At 53.0% G+C, this 26898-nt stretch overlaps 1 protein-coding gene across 1 annotated transcript in view; it reads left to right on the top strand.

Annotated features, from left to right (window-relative positions):
- Nucleotides 1-26898, top strand: part of LOC127207931 (obscurin-like) — a 115139-nt gene that overhangs the window by 31476 nt on the left and 56765 nt on the right. Inside the window, exons 17-40 of the mRNA XM_051167283.1 lie at nucleotides 1580-1855; nucleotides 5205-5480; nucleotides 6280-6555; nucleotides 8273-8551; nucleotides 8709-8975; nucleotides 9110-9379; nucleotides 10154-10420; nucleotides 10812-11078; nucleotides 11251-11360; nucleotides 11452-11605; nucleotides 12303-12407; nucleotides 12798-13064; nucleotides 13313-13582; nucleotides 14164-14430; nucleotides 14524-14790; nucleotides 14874-15146; nucleotides 16131-16403; nucleotides 17879-18145; nucleotides 18332-18598; nucleotides 21891-22163; nucleotides 22636-22902; nucleotides 23653-23919; nucleotides 24016-24279; nucleotides 25126-25389. Of these exons, the coding sequence (XP_051023240.1) occupies nucleotides 1580-1855; nucleotides 5205-5480; nucleotides 6280-6555; nucleotides 8273-8551; nucleotides 8709-8975; nucleotides 9110-9379; nucleotides 10154-10420; nucleotides 10812-11078; nucleotides 11251-11360; nucleotides 11452-11605; nucleotides 12303-12407; nucleotides 12798-13064; nucleotides 13313-13582; nucleotides 14164-14430; nucleotides 14524-14790; nucleotides 14874-15146; nucleotides 16131-16403; nucleotides 17879-18145; nucleotides 18332-18598; nucleotides 21891-22163; nucleotides 22636-22902; nucleotides 23653-23919; nucleotides 24016-24279; nucleotides 25126-25389 (6033 nt within the window). The remainder of the gene's footprint in view (nucleotides 1-1579; nucleotides 1856-5204; nucleotides 5481-6279; nucleotides 6556-8272; nucleotides 8552-8708; nucleotides 8976-9109; nucleotides 9380-10153; nucleotides 10421-10811; nucleotides 11079-11250; nucleotides 11361-11451; nucleotides 11606-12302; nucleotides 12408-12797; nucleotides 13065-13312; nucleotides 13583-14163; nucleotides 14431-14523; nucleotides 14791-14873; nucleotides 15147-16130; nucleotides 16404-17878; nucleotides 18146-18331; nucleotides 18599-21890; nucleotides 22164-22635; nucleotides 22903-23652; nucleotides 23920-24015; nucleotides 24280-25125; nucleotides 25390-26898) is intronic.

The following is a 26898-nucleotide window of genomic DNA, read 5'->3' as shown; positions in this document are numbered from 1 at the left end:
CTGGTGTCTGTCTTGTCTGACCATATTGGAGCCCTTGGATACTTGTCACAAGAGTAACTTATAGTCGAATCACTTCAAGATAAGTTAGAATTGGACAAAAGCAAAAACAAAAACAAAAAGTCCCAAACCTCCAGACCAAATTTAACTGAATTTTAAATACATTACAATAGGACAACAGATTCTCAATGCAATAATGGTTAGCAGATAACAAGAGTACGTAGACATGCAGAAGGAGGGTGTCTTAGTTACTTTTCTCTTGTTGCAAAGAGACACCATGACCAAGGCGACTTATAAAAGAAAGCATTTAATCTGTAGGATCACAATCTGAGAGGATGAGAGTCTATGCCCATCGCACAGGGAGCCTGGCAGCAGACAGACAGGCCATGCTCCTGGAGCAGCAGCTGAGAGCTTACATCTGATCCATAAGCACAGAGCAGAGGGAGCTAACTGGAAATGGTGAGGATTTTGAAACCTCAAAGCTCCACCCCCAGTGGCCCACCTCCTCCAATAAGGCCACACCTCCTCCAATAAGGCCACACCTCCCAATCCTTCCCGAACAGTTCCACCAACTGGGATCCAAACATTCAAATACATTAGTCTATGAGAGCCATCCTCATTCAAACCCACAGGGCGTTAAAGCATAAACACAGCCTCAGCTGCCCATCTCCTACCGCCTTGTTTTTCTATATCTGCGCAGAGTGCGTAGCAAGGGCATCGTTGCAAATGACATGGTCAACATTTAGCTGTACATGGAAAACACTGTGAAATTACAACAGTAGCTCAGATCACATGGGTCCACTCAAGGGCTAAAAGGTGACAGTGTGAAAACTGAAGGTGGTGTCATGGATTGCTCTAAGGACTGCAGGGTGAGGACAGAGTTCCTTCTAGGAGCTTAAGCGCTGTCATCACAGCTGGGTACACTGGAGTACGTGGAAACTAAGCACTCTGATTCAGAAGGCCTTTTACAGAGACGCTAAGACACGGTGAAAGGATGAGGATGATAGGCAGACAGTCGCTTCCCAAATCCACAGCATGTCACAGTGAGCAGTGACCGAAGAGTCGGCAAGAACCACGAGTCAGGACACCACAGTGCATGTGCACATGTGCATGGGCAGAAAGACCAGAGGCTTGCCACCATCATCAGGACCAGGCAGTTAGGGCCACATGTGGTCCAGGCTCTCCTTCAGATGCAGCAGCTGATGACGATTGAAGCAGGACAGGGTGTGGGACCTTAAGGACTCTCAGGCCTGCTGAGCACACACCCTTACACAGTCTGATGGGAGACCTGTCCCCATGGTCAGGGAGGGGCGGGTGGACAAATGTCATGACTTGCAGACCTTTCCAGGGTGAGCCCAGGAACTGGGCCAGCATCTCTCCTGGAACATCTTATGCAGTGGTGGCAAGATATGTAGACATATTATGGTTTTGTGCTGAGTGGGATTGTGGCTTCTTTTGGCATCAGCCAGTGGGAAACCCAAACGATGTCCTGTCCTCCCACTGTACCACCCAGTACTTAAACTGCTGTGGCTTTTCCTGATCAATGATACCTCTAACCTTGTGCATCCCTGTCTGTCCTCAGAACCCAAGGTAGTGTTTGCCAAGGAGCAGCAGGCACGCAGCGAGGTGAAGGCAGAGGCGGGGGCCAGTGCCACACTGAGCTGTGAGGTGGCCCAGGCCCAGACCGAGGTGACATGGTTCAAGGACGGGAAAAAGCTGAGCTCCAGCTCGAAGGTGCGAGTGGAGGCCTCGGGCTGCTCCAGGAGGCTGGTGGTGCAGCAGGCGGGCAAGGCGGATGCTGGGGAGTACAGCTGCGAGGCCGGGGGACAGAAGGTCTCCTTCCGCCTGGATGTCCCAGGTGGGTGTCAAGATACCAAGTCTTGTGTGGAAGTGATGATTGGCTCTTGTCCATGGCTGACCCGGTGCGCCTTTCTACTTTAGGCCCATGGTGAGCCATGACTGACCACAGCGGTCCCTGTGGTCTTTCCGTTCACATTCCCCTCCCCAGCACCCCTCTTCCCATCCCCCTGTTGAGTCTAGTGTTGAGCAAGACCTGAATGGGAAGGGTGTCCCAGGAAGGTGCTTTCCTTCCTCTCTGTCTGGAGAGATGTCCCCATGCTGGGAAGTTTCACCTTCGACGTGTTTTGTTCCTGTCCAGAGCCTTACTACTGCTCCTGAGGTCCATCCTTTTGGCCTGAGTGAGGTCAGCTGTCCTCTCTTGAGGTCTGTGTCCAGGCTGTTTTGGGCTGTGCTGGGCTCCCATGCGCACCTGAGAGAGCGTTGTCTCTGTTCAGAGCTCTTTCAGGGTCTCTGTGAAGGCCGTGAGGGGAAGTTTTACCTCCTGATCATACTCAGCTTGGGCTTCAGGCCATCCGAGGTTTGGTGTCTGGGCAGCCGTCTGTTTCTGTCTTTCCCAGCACTCTGTGCACACTACTGTGGCAGTGCCAGGACCCGTGTTTTATGGCAGTACCTGTGCAGAGGACCAACAACACTGGGTCCTGTGATATGTACCTCTGCGCTTTGGTTTGCCCTTCACAGCAAATCTTGTTTTTCTTTTGCCGCAGCCAGAACGCTATGCATGAATTGTATCTATTAAAATTTTGTTTTATATAAAAAAAAGTATATGCTGGGCGGTGGTGGTGCACGCCTTTAATCCCAGCACCTGGGAGGCAGAGGCAGGTGGATCTCTGTGAGTTTGAGGACAGCCTGGTCTACAAACTTAGTCCAGGACAGCCAAGGCTACACAGAGAAACCCTGTCCCAAAAACCCAAAAATAATTGCTTTACACATTTAGAAATTTAAGGACTGTGAAGCTTGTTCTATAAATGACAGCTCCTGTCAAGAATGTAAAGTTTCCCACAATATCTGCAAAATTGTCTAGAAATTCAGGGATCTGTCTCTCCCTGCGGTGGCCACTGAGAGATCTGTTTCCATTATTTTCTTTTGTGAGAAACGCTCAGCCTCAAGAGCTAGTGAGATGGCTCAGCAGGCAAAGGGACTTGCCACCAAGTTCACCGTAGTTTGATTCCCCCAGCCCATCTAGTGGAAGGCAAGAAAGGATTCCCACAAACTGTCCTCTCTCTCTCTCTCTCTCTCTCTCTCTCTCTCTCTCTCTCTCTCTCTCTCCCTCCCTCCCACACACACACACACACACACACACACACACACACACACACACACAAGCATGCCCCACACAGAAAAAAAAATGTTCTAAAAGAAAACCTTTAGCCTGCAGAGGGCGACTTGAAGTCCCCTCTTGAGGCATGACCTCGTGACCCTTCGGGGTTGCTTCCCATGAATACCTTGTTGTTGTCAGGACCAAATGAAGGACCCAGATGACAAACAACATGAAGGGAATGACATGATTTTACACATGTAAATTTTGAAGAGCTTCATTAAATTGGTCAATTCCTTAGACATGTTATCAAAACTTGTAGGAGACGACCCACAAAATTTTAATAGGCATATAGCCTTTTAAAGTCAATAAACACCAACTTCATAATTGTTATAGGAGAGGGACTGGGGAGATTGCTCAGCTGTGAAGTGCACGCCCTACTCTTGTGATGGATCTAAGTTCAATTTCCAACACCCACATCAGGTCACCACTGCCTGGAACTCCATCTCTGGAGGTTCTGACAGCTGTGACTCTGTGATCACCTGTAGTCAGGCACACACACACACACACACACACACACACACATGCACACATACCACACATGCACAGACATGAACATACAAGGTCACACACATACACACACATGAACACATATACTGAAATTAAAAAAAATATTGTAGGAGAAGAGTTGAGTTCAGTAGCCTGTAGATAAATTGGTAAAAATATCCTGGAAGCAAATAGTTTTGTGTAATGGTCATTTTGCTAGAATCCAAAGGGTACATATAAACTTTCTAACTCATTCTATGTGGATAGTACAGTACAATATTGATACAAAAATGACATACATTATTAAAGTCTGAAAGCACAAGCCAATCTCTCATGGACGTGGAAATAATCTATTAAAAATATTGACAAAGCATTTGGGGTGAGATGCAAAGAGTATATTGGGATAACATTATCCCGGGGATGCAAGGTTGGTTTAATATTAGAATGTAAAAGTCAATAAATTCTATGATGCTAGGGGAATTAGGGCTGGAGAGATGACTTTGTGATTAAGAGGACCTGAGTTTGATCCTCAGCACTCACACCAGTCAGTTCACAACCTTCTGTAACTCTGCCCTAAGGGTTTTCAAGACAGGGTTTTTCTGTGTAGCCGTGGCTGTCCTGGAACTCACTCTGTAGACCAGGCTGGCCCCAAACTTATAGCGATCTGCCTGCCTCTGCCTTCCAGGTACTAGGATTAAAGGCCCTGTGTAACCATGGCCAGTAAGGATATCACACTCCTTTTATGATACTTTTTTTGCTTTATTTTTTTTCCTATCTTACTTTTCTGTAAATTATCTCTTTAATTTGCATGCAGAGGCAGGTGAATCTCTGTGAGTTCAAGGCTAGCTTGGTCTACAGAGTGAGTTCCAGGACAGCCAGTTGTCTCACAAAAACAAGACAAAAACAAAAAATAAGGTACATAAGAAGAGTTACCATAATATTCAAAGTGTGAAGCTTCTAATTCAATGTCTAAAGAACCACATTCAGGCTTCTGAGGAGGGGACAGTGGAGACCATGGAGAAGGTATAAGCTGGCGGTGAGACAGGCGAGGAGAACCCAGAGGCCCTTTGCTGGTGACTGTGCAAGAGATGGTCTTTTGAACGTGTGAGCCAAACACTTATGAAGAAAGAATGAAGAACATTTCAATTGCCAGATGCTAAAATTTATTTTTACTCAATCTTTACTGATGGTCCAGGCCACTTCTTCAACACAGTAGCAGATGATCCTCAAAGCAGGAAAGGCCCTGTATAGTCCTGGGAGAGATTTTCCACTGTCACTGTAGGGCCAGTGTACGTGTGTCCTGACCTACAGTCCTCTTTTGCAGAAGTCTTGTATGGACTTTTGCCATGGCATCTCTCTGCACAGTGATGGGATGACACAGGGTGAACTGTGTTTTTATGCTGAGGTGCTCAGGCTCTGGCACAGTGAGTGCAGTGTCTGGAGGGCGCTCTGGTCTCCAGCTACCCCTTTCCAGATCTTCTCTCCCCATGTGACCCTCCTGAGCTAGGCAGTGTCTCTGACCTTGTGCATCCCTGTCTGCCCCCAGAGCCCAAGGTGGTGTTTGCCAAGGAGCAGCAGGCACGCAGCGAGGTGAAGGCAGAGGCGGGGGCCAGTGCCACACTGAGCTGCGAGGTGGCCCAGGCCCAGACTGAGGTGACATGGTTCAAGGACGGGAAGAAGCTGAGCTCCAGCTCGAAGGTGCGAGTGGAGGCCTCGGGCTGCTCCAGGAGGCTGGTGGTGCAGCAGGCGGGCAAGGCGGATGCTGGGGAGTACAGCTGTGAGGCCGGGGGACAGAAGGTCTCCTTCCGCCTGGACGTCACAGGTGGGTGTTGAGGCGCTAAGTTGGCCTTGCAGGTGCTCAGTAACAGGCTCACACCCATGACTGACCTTGTGATAACATGTAGGATGCATAAAAGGACTATTAAAGGGGCTGGAGAGATGGCTCAGCAGTTGAGGGCACTGACTGCTCTTCTAGAGGACCCAGGTTCAATTCCCAGCACCCACATGGCAGCTCACAACTGTCTATACCTGCAAGATCTGACACCCTCATACAGACATACATGCAGGCAAAGCACCAATGCACATAAAAAAAAAAAAAAGGACTATGAAAAAGGCTTGACAACACCTTAGGTCACTAAATAAATGTTACACTGAGGAGGACCAAGCATTAAAAAACAAAACCAGGTTGGCCCCCTTCCTGGTGGGGCACCCAGACAAGGTCTAACTGTAGCTGGCCCAGCCCCTTCCGGACATAGCCGCTGACATTGCGCAGGACAAGGGCATGGAGCCTCAGGGACCCTCAGCCCTGGTGATGATGCTCCCTGAACAGTGCTGTTGGTGGTGTTCTGTTGTCATGGATGGGCAGAGACACATATGCTATGAACCTGCATGCCCTCCCTCATGGAAGCAACAGACACTCTGTCACATGCCCTCCTACAGTGCTAGCATCCTATGTGGAGGATCTGATTTTGTACTGAGAGACTCTTAGGTTTCTCCTGGTCATAGCCAGTGAGGACCTTAGAGGAAGCTCTGTCCTCCAGCTGACCCATTCAAGCTATCTTCCCACATGGCTTTCTCGACCTAGAAAATGTCTCTGACTCTGTGCATCTGTTTGCAACCAGAACCCAAGGTAGTGTTTGCCAAGGAGCAGCAGGCACGCAGCGAGGTGAAGGCAGAGGCGGGGGCCAGTGCCACACTGAGCTGCGAGGTGGCCCAGGCCCAGACTGAGGTGACATGGTTCAAGGACGAGAAGAAGCTGAGCTCCAGCTCGAAGGTGCGAGTGGAGGCATCGGGCTGCTCCAGGAGGCTGGTGGTGCAGCAGGCGGGCAAGGCGGATGCTGGGGAGTACAGCTGTGAGGCCGGGGGACAGAAGGTCTCCTTCTGCCTGGATGTCACAGGTGTGTGTCGTTGTGTTCAGGGCTGAGACGCAGCTGGCCACTCAGAGGCACAAAGGCTCCATGTCTGGTTCCTACAGCCCTGTCTCTGTCCCTTTTATTCCTCTCCTGTCCCCTTCACTCTGAGGGTAGCCCCTGCCTCACGTATTCTTGGTGTCTCCTGACATCCTGCCCCTGTCTACCTCCACTGCCTTCCTCATCACCAGTTCTGTTGGGCTGTCTTCTGCAGGTGCAAGAGTTGTTAACCCTCAAGTTCTGGGGAAAGGGCTCAGTTTTGAGTCCCTGTGGGCTGTGAGTGTCCAGGCCTGAGGCTCAGAGCCTGCTCTCCCTGTTGTAGGTCCATGGGTCCTATTTTGGCCTGGAAGTTCATCAGTAGGTTGGTTCTGTGTGGTGGCCTCAGCTTGGAACCCTGTTTTGGCCTGCTCCTGGGCTAGGATGACCGGCCTCCGCCTTGTTCCCTGTCTCCTGATCTCCTAGCCCCCTTCCCCTACCCTCTGCGGCACACCCATCTCTATCTTCTCCACAGCCATTGCTGTGAGTTTGGCGCCTGGGTTATTATTTTCACCTGGTCAGAGTGATCATGTACCTGACAGATACTTGAAGAAGAGAGGGTTTTTCTTAGTTCAGGGGTTGAGGCATCCAGTCCACTGTGGGATGGGGAGCTGTGGGCGTCAGAAACATGAGGCAGCTTCTCACTTTCTATCCACGGCCAGGAGGCAAAGATGACTGGTGCTGGCGTCCAGCCCTCTACTTTCTGTTCTGTTTACATTCAGTTAGGGATCCCAGCCCACATTCAGGGTAAGCCTCCCCTCAGTTGAACCTCTCAGGGTTCCTTCTCTCTCCCCTTCTTCCTCCCCCCTCTCCCCCTCTTCCCCCTCCCTCTTTTTCTCTTTCTCTCACCCCCCCCTCTCTCTCACACACACACACATACACTTATACTCACACAAATGTGTGCTTCATGGGACTAGAGAGATTGCATAGTTGTTAAGAAAACTTGCTGCTCCTGCACAGGACCTGGCTTTTATTCCCAGTCCCCACATGGCTCACCTGTAATCTTTTCAAAGGACAGTGGCTCACGATGTTCTAGGCACTTCATAATCCAACCAAGCAGATGTTTGAGCTTAACTGTCTCAGGACCCATCGCCCCGTACAGTCCCACTCTCAGGAAGGCTCATGGGGATGCAGGCTTGACACTACCTTGAAAGACTGACAAAGACTGACATAGCATGTTGCCATGGTGTTGGCCCAGAATTGGCCACTACTATTTCCTCCTAGCTGTCCTTGTCCTTAACTGCAGTCCTTGACACAGCTCCTCCAGGACACAGCTCCTCTGTCTCAAGCTCGTGGTCTTTCTAAGTGCAATTGCTGCTTGAGGCTCTGCGGCACCATCTCCTCCCACGCTTAGCTTCTGACAATAGTGTTTCGGCCCCCAGGCTATCTTCTCAGGCTGCCTCTGTGGACTTCCAACCTCATCCCAGGCCAGGCCAGTCAGCCTGTGGGGTGCTAGTCCCCTCTTCTTCCATGCCATGCTGGCCTGTGGGCTGAAATTCCCCTGGTGGGTGGGCCTTCTGGGTTCTTGGTTAGGATGATGCTGGTGATTATGGTTCTTAGGAGGCATATGTCCTTGCTGACTCAACAAAAGGGCAGCACACACTGCTGTTGGAGAGTCTTGTATGCTTGGTCCTTACTCTGATGTCTTCTTACTTCTCTGCAGAACCAGAGCCTGGGCCCCAAATTCCAGAGAGACCCAGCCGCAGGGAGCCTCTGGTGGTCAAGGAACATGAGAACATTGTCCTGACCGCCACGCTGGCTGCACCCTCTGTGGCTGCTGTGGCCTGGCTCAAAGATGGCGTGGAGATTCGCCGCAGTAAGCGGCACGAGGCCACCAGTCTGGGTGATACGCATACCCTGACCGTGAGAGGCGCACAGGTGATGGACAGCGCCATCTACAGCTGCCGCGTGGGCAAGGAAGGACAGGACTTCCCAGTGCAGGTGGAAGGTAAGCCGAGGCTGGGGACCAGGAGGAGCTGGGTCTCCTCCAGGATCCCCAAGTCTGCCCGAAAGACTGGCAGGCAGTGTCCCGCAGGCCCAGAGTGGGGCTCGGGACACATGGCCATCTGCATAGGACACTGCCTGATACTTTCTTCTGCCCTCAGAGGTGGCCACCAAGTTCTCCAAACCCCTGGAGCCCGTCGAAGGGGAACTGGGTGGTACCGTGAAGCTGGTCTGTGAGCTGAGGCCAGAGCAGGCTGGGGTCGTGTGGCGCTGTGGGAGCACACAGCTGCGGGAGGGCAAGCGCTTCCAGATGACATCGGAGGGGCCCAGGCGCACACTGACTGTGTCTGGCCTTCGAGAGGATGATGCAGAGGAGTATGTGTGTGAGAGCCGCGATGACCGCACCAGTGCACGGCTCACTGTCAAAGGTACCCGTGGGTGAGCTAAGGTGGCTTCCTGGGGGAGACATCCTTCCATGTGTCTGTCTGGCATGGTTGGGGGGGGGGCGGGGTCCTCTGTGAAGCCTTTCCCATGGCCTCTTACATAGACTCTCTCTCTGCAGTTCCCAGAGTGGTCAAGTTGACATCTGGATTGAGCGCCGTGGTAGCAGAGGAGGGTCGAGAGGCCACCTTTCAGTGTGTCGTGTCCCCCAGCAATGCAGCAGTCATGTGGTACAAAGATGGCACCCAGCTGCAGCCCAGCGAGAAGTTTGTTATGGCCCAGAGTGGGGCTACCCATAGCCTGACCATCTTGGGCCTGACCCTGGAAGATGCTGGCCATGTCACGGTGGAGGCTGAGGGTGCCTCATCTTCTGCTGCCCTCCGGATCAGAGGTAAGCTGGAGCCTGGCAGGACTTTCAGGATGTCCAGCGGCTCCTTGCAATAGGTGCTCTTCACTCCTCATGAGCTGATGAGGTAGCCCCGTATTGTTCACTTGTGTTGGGCTGGTCTGACTGACTTTGGAGGGACTTGAACTCTGTCAGCTAAGGACAGTGGTGATTTGCTGGGAGGACTACCTATCTTCTTCTTAAGTGTACTTGGCAGGGGAGGGGGTAAGGTTGAGACAATCCAGAGAGACCGCTTGCTGGAGGAAACAGTCTCTGGCTGAGTCTGCAATGGCAAAGCAGGAGCGAGGCTGGCAGCCAGTGCGCTTAAAAGCAGGAGATATGGATATGCTTCCAGAGCCAGGACTGTGTTTGAAGAAGTGGCAGGCATGGCTGGCTCTTGAGTGTGGGGGTGATGAAGACTTGTGTGCCTCCCAAGGGAGAGGAGATGATGGGATAGTTAGGCCCACACTGGAACCTTTGTTATCCCCATATATCTAAACATGAGTCCTTGGGCCTTGTTAGAGTGCAGACAATGGGGCAGTGGCTAAGGGGTTGTGAAATGGCTCTACCCAGATGCCTGGGAGGATGCTGAAGAAGAAACAGCCTTAAATGCCTCTTCCTCTTATAAAATGCACCCATATAACGTCTGTGGTTGAGGCTCTACTTGAAAAAGGACTGCTCGTGTGGTGGGGCTCTCTGGGCCTGGACTCAGGCTGGCCCAGGGGTGGAGCTTGGGCAAGCCAAAGTGGCCAGGATGACCTTTGCCCTTCTGTGTCTCAGAGGCGCCGGTCCTCTTCAAAAAGAAGCTAGAGCCACGGACAGTGGAGGAGAGGAGCTCTGTGACACTGGAGGTGGAGCTGACACGCCCCTGGCCTGAGGTGACTTGGACACGGAATGCTGCAGTCCTGGCGCCCAGCGAGAACGTGGAGATCCGTGCTGAGGGCGCTCGACACCGTCTGGTGCTGCGCAGCGTGGGCTTCGCTGACCGCGGCTTCTTTGGCTGTGAGACACCAGATGACAAGACTCAAGCCAAGCTCAATGTAGAAAGTAAGCCTGGGCTTGGGACTTAAGAGGATGGGACTTAAAAGTGGGAGGTGTGGCCTCCTGGAGGAGGAGGTGTGGCCTCCCGAAGTGGGAGGTGTGGCCTTGTGCAGGCTGTGAGGAGGGGCGGGGTTTCCTTTCGGGGAGGCAGGCAGAACTCTGGTTCTGGCAAGTGGATCTAAGGAGGGAAGAGATGGAGGAAGATGTGAAGGGTCAGTCTCTGGGGGTCAGCTGGGGTTGAGTCGAGCTGGGTGAAGGTGATGGTGACTGGAGGCTATATTCTGGACCCTTCTTCTGCTCTGTGGCTTCTTGGGTGGTAGGCTGAACCCACACCTGGGTCTGAGTCTTGGCTGGTTGAAAAGTCTTGGTTCACCAGCTCACTAGTGTCCCTCTACAGTGCGGCAGGTCCGGCTGATTCGAGGTTTGCAGGAAGTGGAGGCTAAGGAGCAGGGCACGGCCTTCATGGATGTGGAGTTGTCCCACGCTGATGTGGAGGGCAGCTGGACTCGAGACGGCCTGCGACTTCAGCCTGGGCCCACATGCCACCTGGCTGTGCAAGGCCCCATCCACATCCTAACACTCTCGGCGCTGCAGCCACAGGACAGCGGGTTGGTGGCCTTCAGGGCTGAGGGCGTGCACACGTCTGCACGACTCATAGTCACTGGTGAGTAAGTGAGGGCTGGCAGCCCAAATCCAGAGCATACCTACTTTATTTCCCTAAGTGGTCCAGGGAGGCCGATGGGACCAGGAAACCTCCCTGTGTGACTATAATCAGTCCTGCCATATAAGGACGTACTTCCTGACTGGGTGACTTTCTTCCCGACCTTTTGTCTCAGAGTTGCCTGTGAGCTTCACCCGACTACTGCAGGATGTGGTGGCTACTCAGAAAGAGAAGGTGACCCTGAAGTGTGAGTTGTCGCGCCCGGTGGCTGTGCGCTGGCTGAAGGTAGCTCTCTCTCTCCTCTCTGTTTTCCCCTGAGGGTATCCCACAGGTGAGCCCTTTCTCCAGTACCTGACCAGTCCTCTCTGCCCTACAGGATGGCGTGGAGCTGCGGCCAGGCAAAGCCATAAGCATAGCGGCCCAGGGAACCTGCAGGAGTCTTGTTATCTACCGCTGTGAGACCGGGGACCAGGGTGTTTATGTGTGTGATGCCCTCGATGCTCAGACCTCTGCGTCTCTGAAGGTGCAAGGTGAGTTCTGGGGCAGGGTAGGCAGGGAAAACTGGCAGGTGTGAGTGAGTGGGGGAGTGCTTCCTTAAGCCTCTGCTTCCTCAATCCTGATGTTGTGCCGGAGGTACCCTATGCTTCTGGACAGGCCAGCTGTCTTCGTCAGTGTTCTAGTGCTGTGAAGAGACACCATGACCACAGCAACTCTTACAGAGGAAAGCCTTTCACTGGGGCTGTCTTACAGCTTGGAGGTTCAGTCCATTGTTATCATGGCAGACAGGCTGACGTGGTGGTACTGGTGAAATAGAGAGAGACAGAGGGGTGGGGAGGGGGATTTGGCTTGGTATGAGCAAGTGACACACTTCCTCTAACAAGGCCAAACCTCCTAATGCCACTCCCTAACCATTCCAATATACACGCCTATAGAGGCCACTCTTACTTTGACCACCTTATGGCCCCCTTTCCCCTCCCCCAGGCCGCAGTGTTCAGATTATGAAGCCGCTGGAGGACGTGGAGGTGATGGAGAAGGAGGGTGCCACTTTCTCCTGTGAGGTGTCCCATGACGAGGTTCCGGGCCTGTGGTTCCGCGAATCCAGTAAGCTACGGTCCAGTGACAACGTGCGCATCCGGCAGGAAGGTGAGAGGGCAGGAGGGTGTGTGTGTGGGAATCCCAGGCTGCTCTCCTCTCTGGTCAGCAGTACCGAGTGTCCTTTGTCTCCAGGAAGGACATACACTCTCATCTTCCGGAGGGTCCTGGCAGAAGATGCGGGGGAGATCAAGTTTGTAGCTGAGAACGCAGAATCGAGAGCCCACCTCCGAGTGAAAGGTGAGGAGGGCTGAGGGGAGGACAAGGACTGGACATGGTGAGCCGAGCCTTACAGACAGCTGGCCTGCCACAGGCCTGGGATACCTTGGGATCCCCCCAAACCCCCAGACAGGGCAGCAATGCTCATGAAGAAGGCAGTGGGTGTGGTCTCCTCAGGGTGGCAGGGGGAGGAAGTGAGAGGACTTCAAACTCCACTTTGCTGGAGGTCAGTTATACCCAGAGCATTCTAGATTAGGCCTGGGCAGAACACTTGACTTAGCCAACTGCTGGCCCAGGTGGAAGGCATGGGGCTGTTGGTTTGGAGTAGAGGTCAGTCTCTTGGCTCCTAGGAGCTTGCCAGGGCAAAGCTTCTGGGTCACCATCCTGATGCCCACCTGACCGTGTCCACAGAACTGCCCGTGACCCTCCTGCGCCCACTGCGGGACAAAATTGCCATGGAAAAACATCGCGGTGTGCTCGAGTGCCAGGTGTCCCGGGCCAGTGCCCAGGTGCGGTGGTTCAAGGGCAGAGTTGAGCTGCAATCTGGGTCCAAGTATGAGGTAGTCAGCGATGGCCTTTACCGCAAGTTGGTCATCAACGACGTGCACCCTGAGGATGAGGATACCTACACCTGTGACGCCGGTGACGTCAAGACCAGTGCCCAGTTCTTTGTGGAAGGTATGGGAGAAAGGGATGGACAGTCCTCCTGGATTTTAGGTGGGGTAAGGTTTTGTGGTTTCTGTGGCTTGCTCTGGCGATTTTGGAGGCTGCCCCCCTCTGAAAGGGGTCTGAATGGAGGGTACCCCAGCAGCTGGGGAAAGATGATAGCTACGTGGTAAGGAGAGATAAGGAATAAACAATATGTAGGAGGGGGAGTCTGCTCCCTCTTGTGGGGTTCCACTGGGTGACCCGCCCCTCATCCACAGAGCAGTCTATCACTATTGTGCGGGGCCTGAAGGACATGACAGTTATGGAGCCTGCCCCTGCCTGGTTTGAATGTGAGACCTCCATCCCTTCCGTGAGGCCGCCCAAGTGGCTCCTTGGTAAGACTGTGCTACAGGCAGGGGCGAACGTAGGGCTGGAGCAAGACGGTACTGTGCACCGGCTGACGCTACACAAGACCTGCTCGACCATGACCGGGGCTGTGCACTTCACCATCGGCAAGTCCCGCTCCACTGCCCAGCTTGTTGTTTCAGGTTAGCATACGGTGTGGGGCAAAGCTGAGGGTGGACACAGCTCCGGGATGTGGGTGGCCGTAGTTTAGGGCCATGGGTGGACATGGCTTGGGGGTGTGGTTTGCTATGCCTCAGGGGCTTGCACATTAGAGGTGAACCGGGCTTGCCACAGCAGAACCTAGGAAACGTGACCAGGCATAGGTGAGGTGGCCTGTGCCAAAGCAACCATGTTCGGGCTCAAGGCTGCTGATGGACAGTGTTCAGTGGCTTGACAGAGTGTGTGGCAGAACATGGGCACAGGGTGGCACATGGGTGGACTTTGTGAGGGCGGGCATGGGGGGCAGGGCTGTTGTCAGAGACCTGACAAGTAGGGTGTGGGCACTCAAGCACGGCAGGGTTATGGGGCAGGGCAGCATGGGGCAGCGTATGCCGACTGGGACAGAGGTGTGTGCTAACCGTGAGGAGTATGTGGAACACACCCCCAAAAGAGAGGGCCAGGCACATTGTAGGGGCTGTGGGTGCAAGTGGCTTAGAGCCTAGGATAGGCAGCGTGGTCTGGTCTCTTGTGGTGCCCAGCCCGGCTTTTGCGTTGTTCTCTCTAGACATCCCTGTGGTGCTGACGCGGCCACTGGAGCCCAAAGCAGGGCGCGAGCTACAGTCTGTAGTCCTGTCCTGTGACTTCAGGCCGGCCCCCAAGGCTGTGCAGTGGTACAAGGAGGACACCCCCCTGGCCCCATCAGAAAAGTTCAAGATGGTGCTGGAAGGCCAGATGGCAGAGCTACGCATACTCCGCCTCACTCCGGCTGATGCTGGGGTCTACCGGTGCCAGGCGGGTAGTGCCCAGAGCAGTGCCGAGGTTACTGTGGAAGGTAGAGAGCTGGGAAGGAGGGTGGTAGTGGAGCCCACTCCAGGGCCTGGAGAGCTAATAGTACATCACTGAGGTGCTGTTGTGTACCTCACAGCTCGAGAGGTGACTGTGACTCAGCCACTGCAGGATGCTGAAGCCATGGAGGAAGGCCGGGTCTGCTTCTCATGTGAGCTGTCCCATAAGGACGAGGACATTGAATGGTCACTCAATGGGGTACCCCTGTACAATGACAGTTTCCACGAGATCAGTCACGAGGGCTGTCTCCACACACTGGTGCTGAAGAGTGTCCGTCAAGCTGACACAGGCACTGTGTGTGCCACCTCCCCCAAGGTGTCAGTTTCTGCCCGGCTGGTGGTCAGAGGTAAGAAGCTCTGTGGAGTCTGTGGGGTACCCTCCCCTTGGGTGGGCACAGGCTCCCCTTAATGGCCCATGCCATCCCTCCAGCAAAGCCGGTGGTGTTCCTGAAAGCACTGGATGACGTGTCTGCAGAAGAGCGTGGCACACTGACCCTGCAATGCGAGGTCTCAGATCCTAAGGCACGTGTAGTTTGGCGCAAAGATGGTGTGGAACTGGGTCCCAGTGACAAGTATGACTTCCTACACATGGCAACGGCAGGCACTCGGAGCCTTACGGTACATGACCTGAGCCAAGAGGATGCTGGACTGTACACCTGCCATGTGGGCAGTGAGGAGACCCAGTCCAGGGTCAGCGTGCATGGTGAGTGGCCAGGGCTTTTGTGCAGGATAGCTTTAGGTCTTCTTCCATCCAGAGGCTCCAGGCTGCTCTTCAATACTGAAAGACTGTTCTGTATATCCAGAAGGCACTAGAGAAGTTGTCTCTAGAACAAAGGGCTCAACGATCTCAAAGCCCTTTGAGGTCCACGAGCAGGCTGATGGGCCAAGGGACAATTGTTGACAGGGCTTCTCAGTGTGGGGCTGGTGTGGGTCTGTTTAGAGCCCTGATATTTACTCTGTACCATGTGATGGGGTTGAGAGGAAATCAGCCAGGCATGTGTGGGGCAATAAGAGGTGTGACCAGGAGACAGCCTGAAGAGGGATCCCAGGCTAAGGGCAGATGTCCTATCCTGCAGGTGGACAGGACTACAGGCTCTCTATGTTCTCATTCTTTACAGAGCCTCAGAAAGTCCCTAAGTTCATAGTTGCTGTCCCACTCAGGACTGTTATTTTAAAGTGGTAGGTCCCTTTGAGCACACCTCTCTCAGCTTGGGCAGTCACCCACTGTCCTGGGTCAGGTGTGGCATCCCGGTTTGGAGAAGACCGGTTGGCAGCCTGTCTATTTGGGAATACTCTGTGAAGGCTCTGTGTCAGCCTTATGGGAAGGGGGTATAGTGAGCTTTTCATAGGACTAGACTCGCTCTCTCTGGAAGGGGTCGCTTTTGGGGCTCCTGACCCCCCCCTCTTCTGGTGTTACAAGATGGTTAGAAATGTATAAAATCCTCCCAACCTCCTTGATTGCATAGCTGTCGATCATGTGAACACCAGACCACCTCCAGCTTCAAGCTAGAATTTTGGTGCCAATTTGGTGATGGCATGCGTTGTCATCAGGTGTGGCGCTAGGGACAGTGGGAAACTTGGCCCTGCAGCATGACCTGACCCTTCCCACTGCCTGGCGTGGGGGCACTACTGTTCCCTCAGTTGGCATCTGTGGGCTTACCAGTGACCTGTGTCTTATGTCCCACAGATCTGCACGTGGGTATCACCAAGAGGTTAAAGACAGTGGAGGTGCTGGAAGGAGAGACCTGTAGCTTTGAGTGTGTCCTGTCTCACGAGAGTGCCAGTGACCCGGCAGTGTGGACGGTTGGTGGGAAGACAGTGGGGAGTTCTGGTCACTTCCAGGCCATTCGGCAGGGCCGCAAATACACGCTGATGGTCAAGGATGCTGCACTCAGCGATGCAGGAGAAGTGGTCTTCTCGGTGCTGGGTCTCACATCCAAGGCTTCACTCATCATCAGAGGTGGGTGCTATGGCTAGGGCCAGGGGTGACACTGGGGGCTGGGGTACAGTTGAGCTGGGGTGCTTCTAGGGACTGTTGTCCCGTCATGGTGGAGGCCCAAACTGTCTGTTGGGAGAGTTGGAAGGAGAGTTTGGGTTAAAAAAAAATATATATATTTTATTAATTATTCATATTACATCTCAATTGTTATCCCATCCCTTGTATCCTCCCATTCCTCCCTCCCTCCCGCTTCCCCCCCACTCCCCTCCGCTATGACTGTGACTGAAGGGGACCTCCTCCCCCTGTATATGCTCGTAGGGTATCAAGTCTCTTCTTGGTAGCCTGCTATCCTTCCTCTGAGTGCTACCAGGCCTCCCCATGCAGGGGATGTGGTCAAATATGGGGCACCAGAGTTTGTGTGAAAGTCAGTCCCTGCTCTCCACTCAGCTGTGGAAATGTCCTGTCCATTGGATAGATCTGGGTAGGGATTGAGTTTTGGTTTTTGAAGGGAGTGATATTTATTCCTACCTGAGCATCTTCAAATTTCTAGAGCAAGTGTAGAATTCTAGTCTCTCATCCATGGGCTGACTGGTCTCTGTGCACACAGCATACTCAGCCAGTCTGACACTTAAGCAGAGGTCAGGGTGGGTGGGAAACAGCATCGCACACATGCTGCTCATGGGTGCATCTGCACAGGGACCAGCTAAGCTGTGGCCATACCCTGGTATGAGCCCTGAATGAGGTGCCCTCACAGTCCGTGCTCCCTAGTCTCACCATGACAGTGACGGCTTCCTTCCAGCACTTCAGAGTCCCAAGCTTCTAGGCTTCTAAGGTCCTAAGAGTCCAGAGTTATAGGTTCTGTGGTTTTGATCTCCAGAGTGTACCTGCTCCCAAATGCCTGTCTCTGCCTTTATCCCAGTTATGGCTGAGGCCATTTCTTTCTTTCTTTCTTTCTTCTTCTTCTTCTTCTTCTTCTTCTTCTTCTTCTTCTTCTTCTTCTTCTTCTTCTTCTTCTTCTTCTTCTTCTTTTTAATTTTTTGGTTTTTTTCCCCTCACATACAATATATCTATCTCAACCACAGCCTCCCCTCCTACCACTCCTCCCAGCCCTCGCCCACCTTCCCTCTCCCACAGACCCACTGTTCATCCATTTCCCTTCAGAAAAGAGCAGGCCTCCCTAGGGCATCAACCGAATACAGCATAACAAGATATAATAAGACTAGGCGCAAACCCTAAAAGGGTCCCAAGAGCAGGCTAAAGAGTCATCCCATTACCACTCTTAGGAGTCTCTAAAAAAAAACAAAAAAACAACCCAAGTTAAACAACCATAACACATATGCAGAGGACCTAGCACAGACTCACGCAGGCTCCATGACTGTCACCTCCAGTGCTGAGCCATTTCTAAGTGGGTTGTTGCAATGGCTGCACGGCTAAGGACCATGGCTGGTCCTGTGGCCAAAGGTGTGCCTCCTGGGAACCATCTCCGCTTGTTTCAGAGAGGCCGGTGGACATCACAAAGCCCTTGGAGGACCAGCGTACTACGCTTGGGGAGGATGTGATGCTAAGCTGTGAGCTGTCTAGGGCAGGCACTTCTGTGCGCTGGCTGAAAGATGGGAAGGCCATCCGAAAGAGTCAGAAGTACCACCTGCTCAGCGAAGGCACACGGGCTGTGTTGGTTGTCCGCAAGGCCTCGCTCAAGGATTCTGGAGAGTACACCTGTGAGACAGAAGCTTCCAAAAGCACAGCCAGGCTCCACGTGGAAGGTAAGCATGCCGCATGCTGCCCTGCCACAGGCTGGCCTGCAGCATGGCCTGGGGCCACCCCCAGGGCCTCAGTTGGAGGGTCCGACTCAGGTCAGCCTGTGTGCTCAGGTTGGGGTGTGGGGACAGAGTCTGCCTGGTGATAGGAACTTTACACCCCCATCCATGCCTGTCTTGTCCCTCACCCAGAAAAGGCAAACCGGTTCACGGAGGAGCTGGCTGACTTGCAGGTGGAAGAGAAGGGCACAGCTGTGTTCACATGCAAGACAGAGCACCCAGCATCTGCTGTGACCTGGCGCAAAGGCCTCCTGGAGCTGCGGGCCTCAGGGAAGCATGTCCCTAGCCAGGAGGGCTTGACCCTGAGGCTCACCATCAATGCCCTGGAAAGGACAGACAGTGACACTTACAGCTGTGACATTGGCCAAGCCCGGACCCAGGCCCGGCTCCTCGTCCATGGTGAGGCAGCCCTCACTTGCATGTGGCTTCTGGCTCCTCAATGGTTGCGTTGGTTGGCTGTATCTGAAGTAGATTCTGGAGGCTCAGAAGTGGTTAGTCACCAGGACTCTGCTTGCCCTGGCCCAGCTCTGCCTCAGTTTCTCCATTTGTAAGGGTAGAGTGGATCACCTGGGCCTCTCAGGCTCTCCTAGCATGACCTTCTGTGAGGGACCAACGGCCTGCCTTCATTTATACAGCGGGTGACTGCTGTGTGTTCTCACGGCATCCAGGCCCATGTGGAGTCCCAGGGCACATACTCTACGTGTGCTTGCACACATGGTGTGTCTATTATTGCAGAAGGGACACAGCTCACCCATGCTTGTTGGCAACTAAGGAGCCTCGTGTGTTTCCCAGTGGAGAACTGACTGTCTGTGTGACCAATATTGACAGTGTCAGTTGGAAAGGCTGGAGACAGTGTAAAGAACAGTTGCCTTGCTGGGAATGTGTGGCATCGAAATGGAAAGCCAGGGTGCACCCCAGCGCAAGGAGGCACACAGGAAGATGGGCACACGAGCTACATGGGCACAGAGCTCAGGGTTCCTGCAGACATGGGGCAGGAGCTGGTGTCTGTGGTTGGTAGAGGTGTCCGTGCTGGGCAGCAGGCATCTGTCTAGGGCCTCCGAGCTGTGTTGCTGCAGAGCTCAGGAAGGTCAAAGGCAAACTCTGGTGCCTATGGACAAGGCCCGTGAAGCATGGGGGTGCGTGTGGTACAAGAGGGGATTTCTTTAGTGTTTGTGTATGCCAGGCAGGGTTCATCATGTCTGACGAGAGAGATCTCAGCAGAATTTATAGTCCAGTTTTGTTTTTTGTTTTGCTTTGTTTTTCTTTTTTCTCTCTCCATTGGTTCTCACGTGTGAAGCCCTGTTCCCCTCCACTACGCAGGGTGACAGCTTTTGTCCTCTGGTTGGTAGAGAAGGAAAGTGGCAGCCAGCCTGGGTGGCAGGAATATGTCTTGGTATCAGAACAGAGATGACCCTGGCCCTTCTGTCCACAGCAGCCTTCACCTAGCTCTGTGGTCCTGGGTTGGAGTCTAGCATGGGGTTTACTGGAAACCCCTCCTGAGGCCTGTCTTCAGGGAATGGCATTCCGACAATTAGAAATAAGAGAGTTTACCTCCATATTTGCGGGTTCCACATCTTCAGATCTAGCCCCCCCCCCTTATTGGAATCACATGGAAAAAGGAGTTGTGTGCCTGGGGAGATGTCCCAGTTGGTAAGGCATTTGCTGTGCAGGCTCATGGATTCTTAGAAGTTTGAATCTTCTAACTGAAATGCAGGTGGCTGGGACCTACCCCTAATTCCTGCTTGGGAAGGTGGAGCCAGTTAGATAGCAGAGCGATCCATCTATCAAGACTGGCCGTGTAAGTGAGCTCTGGGCCTGACTGGGAGACCCACACTCATTGAATTCAGCAGAAGAGCTATTAGGCAGATCCCCGATGTCAACCTCGAGTCTCCACATGTGTGTGCACATGCACACATATGTGCCTACAGAATGCAAACATGCAGGCACACCCATGCACATTGCACACACAAGTGGAAAACAAAGAAACTATGGCTGTGATGAACACAGGCTTTTTTCCTTGTCATCTCTCCCTCTACAGTACAGTGTAATACACTGAGTACACCTATTGTGCCCACTGTGTTGGCCATTAGAAACCAGTTATTTAAAGCATACCAGCAAAGCTGGGAGTGGTGGTGCACGCCTTTAATCCCAGCACTAGGGAGGCAGAGACAAGTGGATCGCTGTGAGTTCGAGGCCAGCCTGGTCTACAAAGTGAGTCCAGGACAGCGAGAGCTACACAGAGAAACCCTGTCTTGAAAACAAAACAAAACAAAACAAAACAAAAAAAAGCATACCAGCAGATGTATGCAGAGTGCAAATACTTCATCATTTTTGATATGGGACTTGAGTGCCCTTGGATTTTGATATCTATGGGGTTCCAGACCAATTCTCCATCAAGACTGTGGGAGGTAGAAGTAGAAGGAACAGAAAAGCTCATGATCATAGCAAGTTCAGGGCTAGCCTGGAATACACAAACCTTGTCTCAAAAAAGAAAATCAGTAAGTGTAGACCTTAAGTGTAAACCAGGCAGATGCCTACTGGCCTGTAGGTCGAGTAGAGCCATTCTTTGTGTGACAGCCTACTGATCAGAGCCTTCTCTGTCTGCACCGCCCAGTTTAGGGTCTTTTGAGTGGTGCCCTACCTTCAAGGTATTTGTAGGTGTGATTGCATGTGTGTAGGATTCATGTCTATCTACTATGCCTAATTTGACAGCAACAAATATGTTAGAAATGAACATACTGGATCACATGTGTGTATATCTGGATGTGAGTATGTTCATGTGAGGTAGGCACCTGAGGAGGCTAGAGGCCTTGTATCCTCTGGAGCGAGAGTTACATGTGGTTGTGAGCCATCTGATGTAGGTGATGGGAATTAAACTTGGGTCTTCTGGAAGAGCAGAGCATGCTTTTAGCCACCAACCCACCCCTCTAACCCTCAATTTAAATTTTAATGTAGGCATAGTTCTCTGTATTTGTTTCAATCTATTCAGTTAATAGTAATATTGGTATCTGTCTGCCATGCAGTGTGATTACTGGGCATATGTTGGCAGCATGTAGTGATCCCATCAGGGTATGGGTCATTTCCACGCTTAAACAGTTGTCATTTCTGTACGCGGTGAGGCTTTAAGCTTTTCCCTGAGGTCTTTGAAATGCAAGTTCCTTCACATTTGTGGCTGCTGGAAGCCCCACCTCACAGAACCAGAGAGGAGACTGGAAGGGGCCAGATGAAGTGGGAATAAGAAGGCTAGAGTAGGCGAGTCTCTGCAGCACAGTATGGTAACGGTCGCCTCTTTGCACCCACCTGCCACCTCTCGATGTGAGGTAGGCTGCAGTGTGAATTGGACTTGTACTGTGGGCATCACTGATGCAAGTGGTTTTGGCAGTAGGCGGCCTATCTGTTAGCAAGCCCAACACAGTATGAAGGCAGGAGAAAGTACATGAGCAGCAAGCTGTGGGCCCTCCCTCTGCCAGGTTGGCAAAAGGACGTCACAGGGGGATATAGGCTTGGGTTCAGAGGCTGACTACAAAAGACAACATGACTCCGATCAGCTTTCAAGTTTCATTGACAAGGAGTAAAGTAGGCTACTTGATTATGGTGCCGCCCGGGGTCTTGGGCAAAACCATTTCTCTTGGCAGCTAGCTGAGCCTGACCCTAGGTTGCAGGAACCCTGACTTGTGTGTTTACCTAACAGGACAGAAAGTGCGCATTATCGAGGACCTAGAGGACGTTGCCGTCCAGGAGGGCTCCTCTGCCAAGTTCTGCTGCCGCATCTGCCCTGCTGACTATGGCCCTGTGCACTGGTTCCTGGATAAGACCCCCTTGCACAGCAATGAGTTAAACGAGATCACTGTCCAGCCTGGGGGCTACCACGTGCTCACCCTGCAGCAGCTGGCGCTCAAGGACTCAGGCACTGTCTACTTCGAGGCGGGTGACCAGCGGACCTCAGCTGCCCTGCGGGTGACTGGTGGGTTTTGTGTCTGAGGGCCATCCATGATGGGGACAGTACATGGCCTAGAGGAGCCTTGAAGAGGGGGCAGATGACAGCTCATTCCTGAGCTCTGGTGCACAGTGTGGCCCTGGGGCTCACAGAGAGGCAAGATTAGCTGTCAGTGGCAGGGGCTGGGTGGTGGTGGTGTCTCTCATCCCAGGGTGGTAGCCGATGGCATGAGGGGGGGTCTCCTTTCTCAGGGAGTTGGTTTAGAAGACTGAATTGGGTTCTTTTAAGGTTAATTTCTGAATTCAGAATTTGTGGGTGATGTTATCGTGTCCAGAATGGAAACTATACAGAGCCTGCCTTGTGCCTTCAGCATTTCTGTCTGGTTCCACCCTGAGGGCAACAGGCAGATGCTGATTAAGATATTGCATGGCCCACTGTGTTAGTCCTCTCACAGAGGTACCACAGTACCAAGTCCCTTTGGCCTTTCTCTATCCTCCAGAGAAGCCGAGCATCTTCTCTCAGCCACTCACGGATGTCACAGTCACAGAAGGCGAGGACCTGACTCTTGCCTGTGAAACCACCACTCTGGATAGCTCTTTGCGCTGGACCAAAGATGGAAAGACACTGAGGCCGTCTGCACGATGCCAGCTGAGCTATGAAGGCTGCCGGGCCCAGCTCGTCATCACTGGCACCACCGTACAAGATGGTGGGCGGTACAAATGTGAGGTTGGCGGAGCCTCCAGCAGCTCCATTGTCAGGGTCCATGGTGAGTGCTAGGTGGCCATATTTTGGCTAAGAATAAAAAAATATGTTCACGTGGAGCAGGAGGCAAGGAGTCCCCAGAGGGTCTCTACTGCCCCTGTAGTCTTCCATTCTCTCTTGGTCTCCTGACCTTTGCCTGTGCCCCATTCCTGGCTTGGCTTTGGTGGACCCTTCTGGAGTCCCTCTTCCTGCCTGTGGGTTGTCTGTCTGGACTGCCCTGAGCCAGCAGCACAGACTGGCAGCTTGTGCAATAGTAGTCTACTGTCCACCTATGGAATGGAAACAAGAGATCAAGGTATTGACCTTGACTGGCCTCTAGGAGTCTGTCTTCTTGGCTTTCAGATGTCACCCTCTCTGTGACTGCAGATGCTTATTCCTCTCTGCTGGTGCCCTAGTTAAGGATAGCAGTGCGATGAAATAAGAGATCACTCCAACAGCTGTATTCTATGTTATCTCTTTAAAGTCCACAATGCCAAACAGTCGCCTCCTGAGATCCCGAGTTAGGGCTTCGACATCTGACTTGGGGGTGGGGCGGGGCACAGTCTCGACTATAATGCTTTCTCTTTATGTGCATCTGGTTCACCTTTCCACTTAAACGCCTTCAGACCCATCTTTCCCAGCGGCCTTTGAGTCGTTGCCACTGGCGTTTGATATTTGAAATTGCCTCGCGCCCTGTGGCTGCTTCCCCTTCTGGACACCAGGTGGGACCCCCCCGCCCCCTCAAGAGGCTGACCCTCGTTCTGCCTGTTCAAAGCTCTGCCAGTGCGGTTCAGGGAGTCCCTGAAGGATGTGGAGGTGCCAGAGGGCAGGGCTGCCACACTACGCTGCGTGCTGTCATCCGTGGCTGCACCTGTGGAGTGGCGTCGTGGAGATGACATCCTCAAATCCAGCAGCAAGTATAGCCTGCGCCAAGAGGGTGCTGTGCTGGAACTGGTCGTCCGAGACCTGCAGCCCCAGGACAGTGGACAATACTCATGTTCCTTTGGGGACCAGACAACTTCAGCCACACTCACAGTGAAAGGTACATGTGCCAGTCCATACTGTGCTCAGGGCCCAATGGGAACCTCAACCCAGTGCTGGATAATAATGACGTCTTTTGCATCTGTCCCTGCTGTAGCCTCGACCGCCCAGTTCATAGGAAAACTGAGAAACAAGGAGGCGCCAGAAGGGACCATGGCCACACTTCGGTGTGAGCTGACCAAAGAGGCCCCTGTGGAATGGAGGAAGGGAACAGAGACACTGACAAGTGGGGACAGATACAGCCTGAAGCAGGATGGAGCTGTGTGTGAGCTGCAGATCTGTAACCTGGTTGCGGCAGATGCGGGGGAGTACCTGTGTGTCTGCGGGCAGGAGAGGACTTCAGCCACGCTGACTGTCAAGGGTAAAGACCATGCACAGCCAAGCGGATCCGGGTTTCACCGGGAGCTGACCTGGTGCTTTCTGTCTGTGCCCTTCAGTGCTTTCCCCCCCCCCCCCCCGTCAAAGTTAATTTCATAAAACCGTGTTTATTTTATTTATTTATTTATTTATTTATTTATTTTTTGGTTTTTTCGAGATAGGGTTTCTCTGTGTAGCCTTGGCCACCCTGGACTCACTTTGTAGACCAGGCTGGCCTCGAACTCACAGCGATCCGCCTGCCTCTGCCTTCCGAGTGCTGGGATTAAAGGCGTGCGCCACCATGCCCGGCTCTCTCTCTGTTATTTTTATCTTACCCCCAGCTGACATCCCAGAGATAACTTGCACTTTGTAGCTTTCCTTGGCTCCAGCTCTTTCCTCCTGATCTTTCTTTACTTCCTCCTCTAACTCCTCCTTCCCTGGCTGGCAGGAAGTCCAGCCCAGTTCTCTCCCCTGCTCAGTGACTGGCTGTAGGCTGCCTTATTGGCATACCAGGGGACTATAGCAGAGCAGCGTTTACACAAAATTGAGTCAGAAACCAGAGTTTAAACTGCACACAATAACCTTATGCCTCCCCCTCCCCCAATGTCTGTGCACCTTCTGTTCATTCTAATGTGCATCCCACCTTACTTCTCGGGCCATTATATGTATGAATCAGGGAACGCCAGCATCTGCAGCTGGCTTCCCACTTGAGCCCTGGTGGGTTCTTTCCCGTTGCTCTGCTGTATTCTGTCTTGTTCCCCTGTCCTGTCCCATGTCATGTTCTGACCCACCACCGGGGATACATCTGTGGCAGATCTGAGGCTCTACTCTCTCTGTCTTACCCTCCCAGCTCTGCCTGCTCACTTCGTCGGAAGGCTCAGAAGCAAGGAGGCCACGGAAGGGGACACCGCCACACTGCGGTGTGAGCTGAGCAAGGCTGCCCCTGTGGAGTGGAGGAAAGGAGCAGAGACCCTGAGAGATGGGGACAGATACAGCCTGAGGCAGGATGGGGCCGTGTGTGAGCTGCAGATCTGTGACCTGGCTATAGCAGATGCCGGGGAGTATCTGTGCATGTGCGGGCAGGAGAAGACCTCGGCCACGCTGACCATCCGGGGTAAAGACCACGTGTGTTCCTGTGTGCAGGTGCCCCTGTCCTGTGCACGGGTAGCTCTGTGCCTGAGTGTCTCCCACCCTTCTTGATTTTCTATGTCTCATCCTTGTTCTATTAGCTGATATTTCTCATACTTCTTGTATGGGACCCACTTTAGATGCCAGAAAACAATGGAGAATTGGGTGTTTCCTAACCCCAGCGTACCTTGGTTGGGATGAACAGTGTGTGTGTGTGTGTGTGTGTAACAAACAATTGCAAAGATGTAATTATAGGTCCTGGAGGCATGCCAGGAAAAGGGGGAGGCAAAAAATGGATAAACGGTATACACAGTAGGGATACAGGAAGGTCAGCCTTGGCCTGTGCCTGCTGGGAAGGCAAGGGTTCACCATGTGAGTGTCAGGCAAGGTCTTGGGCCCACTCCTTAGGAGTTGGATGAAGGTGGGGCCCCACCTCATGGGAGTCAGGGAGGAGGTGAGGCCTTGGCCTGTGGTAGGGAGGAAAGATGAAGACAAGTCTGTGGGTGTGAGCTTGATGCTGTCCTTCCTGGGCATTCCCTGGTCAATTCTAGGTCTTCCTACTGGAGAAGGGCTTGCTGATCCCACCTCTGGCCACTCTATGTGTCCTGTGTTGTACATGTAGTGCCTGTGGCCCCCTTTTGTCCATGGCTACAGAGCTTAATGGTCATTGTGCCTGTGTAGCCCTCCTAGTGGTGAGCAGTACTTCACAGATGGTTAGAGGCCTAGGGAAGGTACTACAGGGAGTAAGGTCACACCATGGAGTGTGGACAGAGCAAGGTGCCTCCCTGGAGTGTGAACAGAGCAAGGAGCCTCCCTGGAGTATGAACAGAGCAAGGAGCCTCCCTGGAGTGTGAACAGAGCAAGGAGCCTCCCTGGAGTGTGAACAGAGCAAGGAGCCTCCCTGGAGTATGAACAGAGCAAGGTGCCTCCCTGGAGTGTGAACAGAGCAAGGAGCCTCCCTGGAGTATGAACAGAGCAAGGTGTCTCCATGGAGTGTGAACAGAGCAAGGAGCCTCCATGGAGTGTGAACAGAGCAAGGAGCCTCCATGGAGTGTGAACAGAGCAAGGAGCCTCCATGGAGTGTGAACAGAGCAAGATGCCTCCCTGGAGTGTGAGCAGAGCAAGGTGCCTTCCTGAAGTGTGAACAGAGCAAGGAGCCACCATGGAGGGTGAACAGAGCAAGGTGCCTCCATGGAGGGTGAACAGAGCAAGGTGCCTCCATGGAGTGTGAACAGAGCAAGGTGCCTTCCTGAAGTGTGAACAGAGCAAGGAGCCTCCCTGGAGTGTGAACAGAGCAAGGTGCCTCCCTGGAGTGTGAACAGAGCAAGGTGCCTCCATGGAGTGTGAACAGAGCAAGGTGCCTTCCTGAAGTGTGAACAGAGCAAGGAGCCTCCATGGAGTGTGAACAGAGCAAGGTGCCTTCCTGAAGTGTGAACAGAGCAAGGAGCCTCCCTGGAGTGTGAACAGAGCAAGGTGCCTCCCTGGAGTGTGAACA

Source organism: Acomys russatus, chromosome 25 (assembly GCF_903995435.1).
Source record: "Acomys russatus chromosome 25, mAcoRus1.1, whole genome shotgun sequence".
Classification (NCBI taxonomy): Eukaryota; Metazoa; Chordata; class Mammalia; order Rodentia; family Muridae; genus Acomys; species Acomys russatus.
This window is presented reverse-complemented; position numbering and strand designations above follow the sequence as displayed.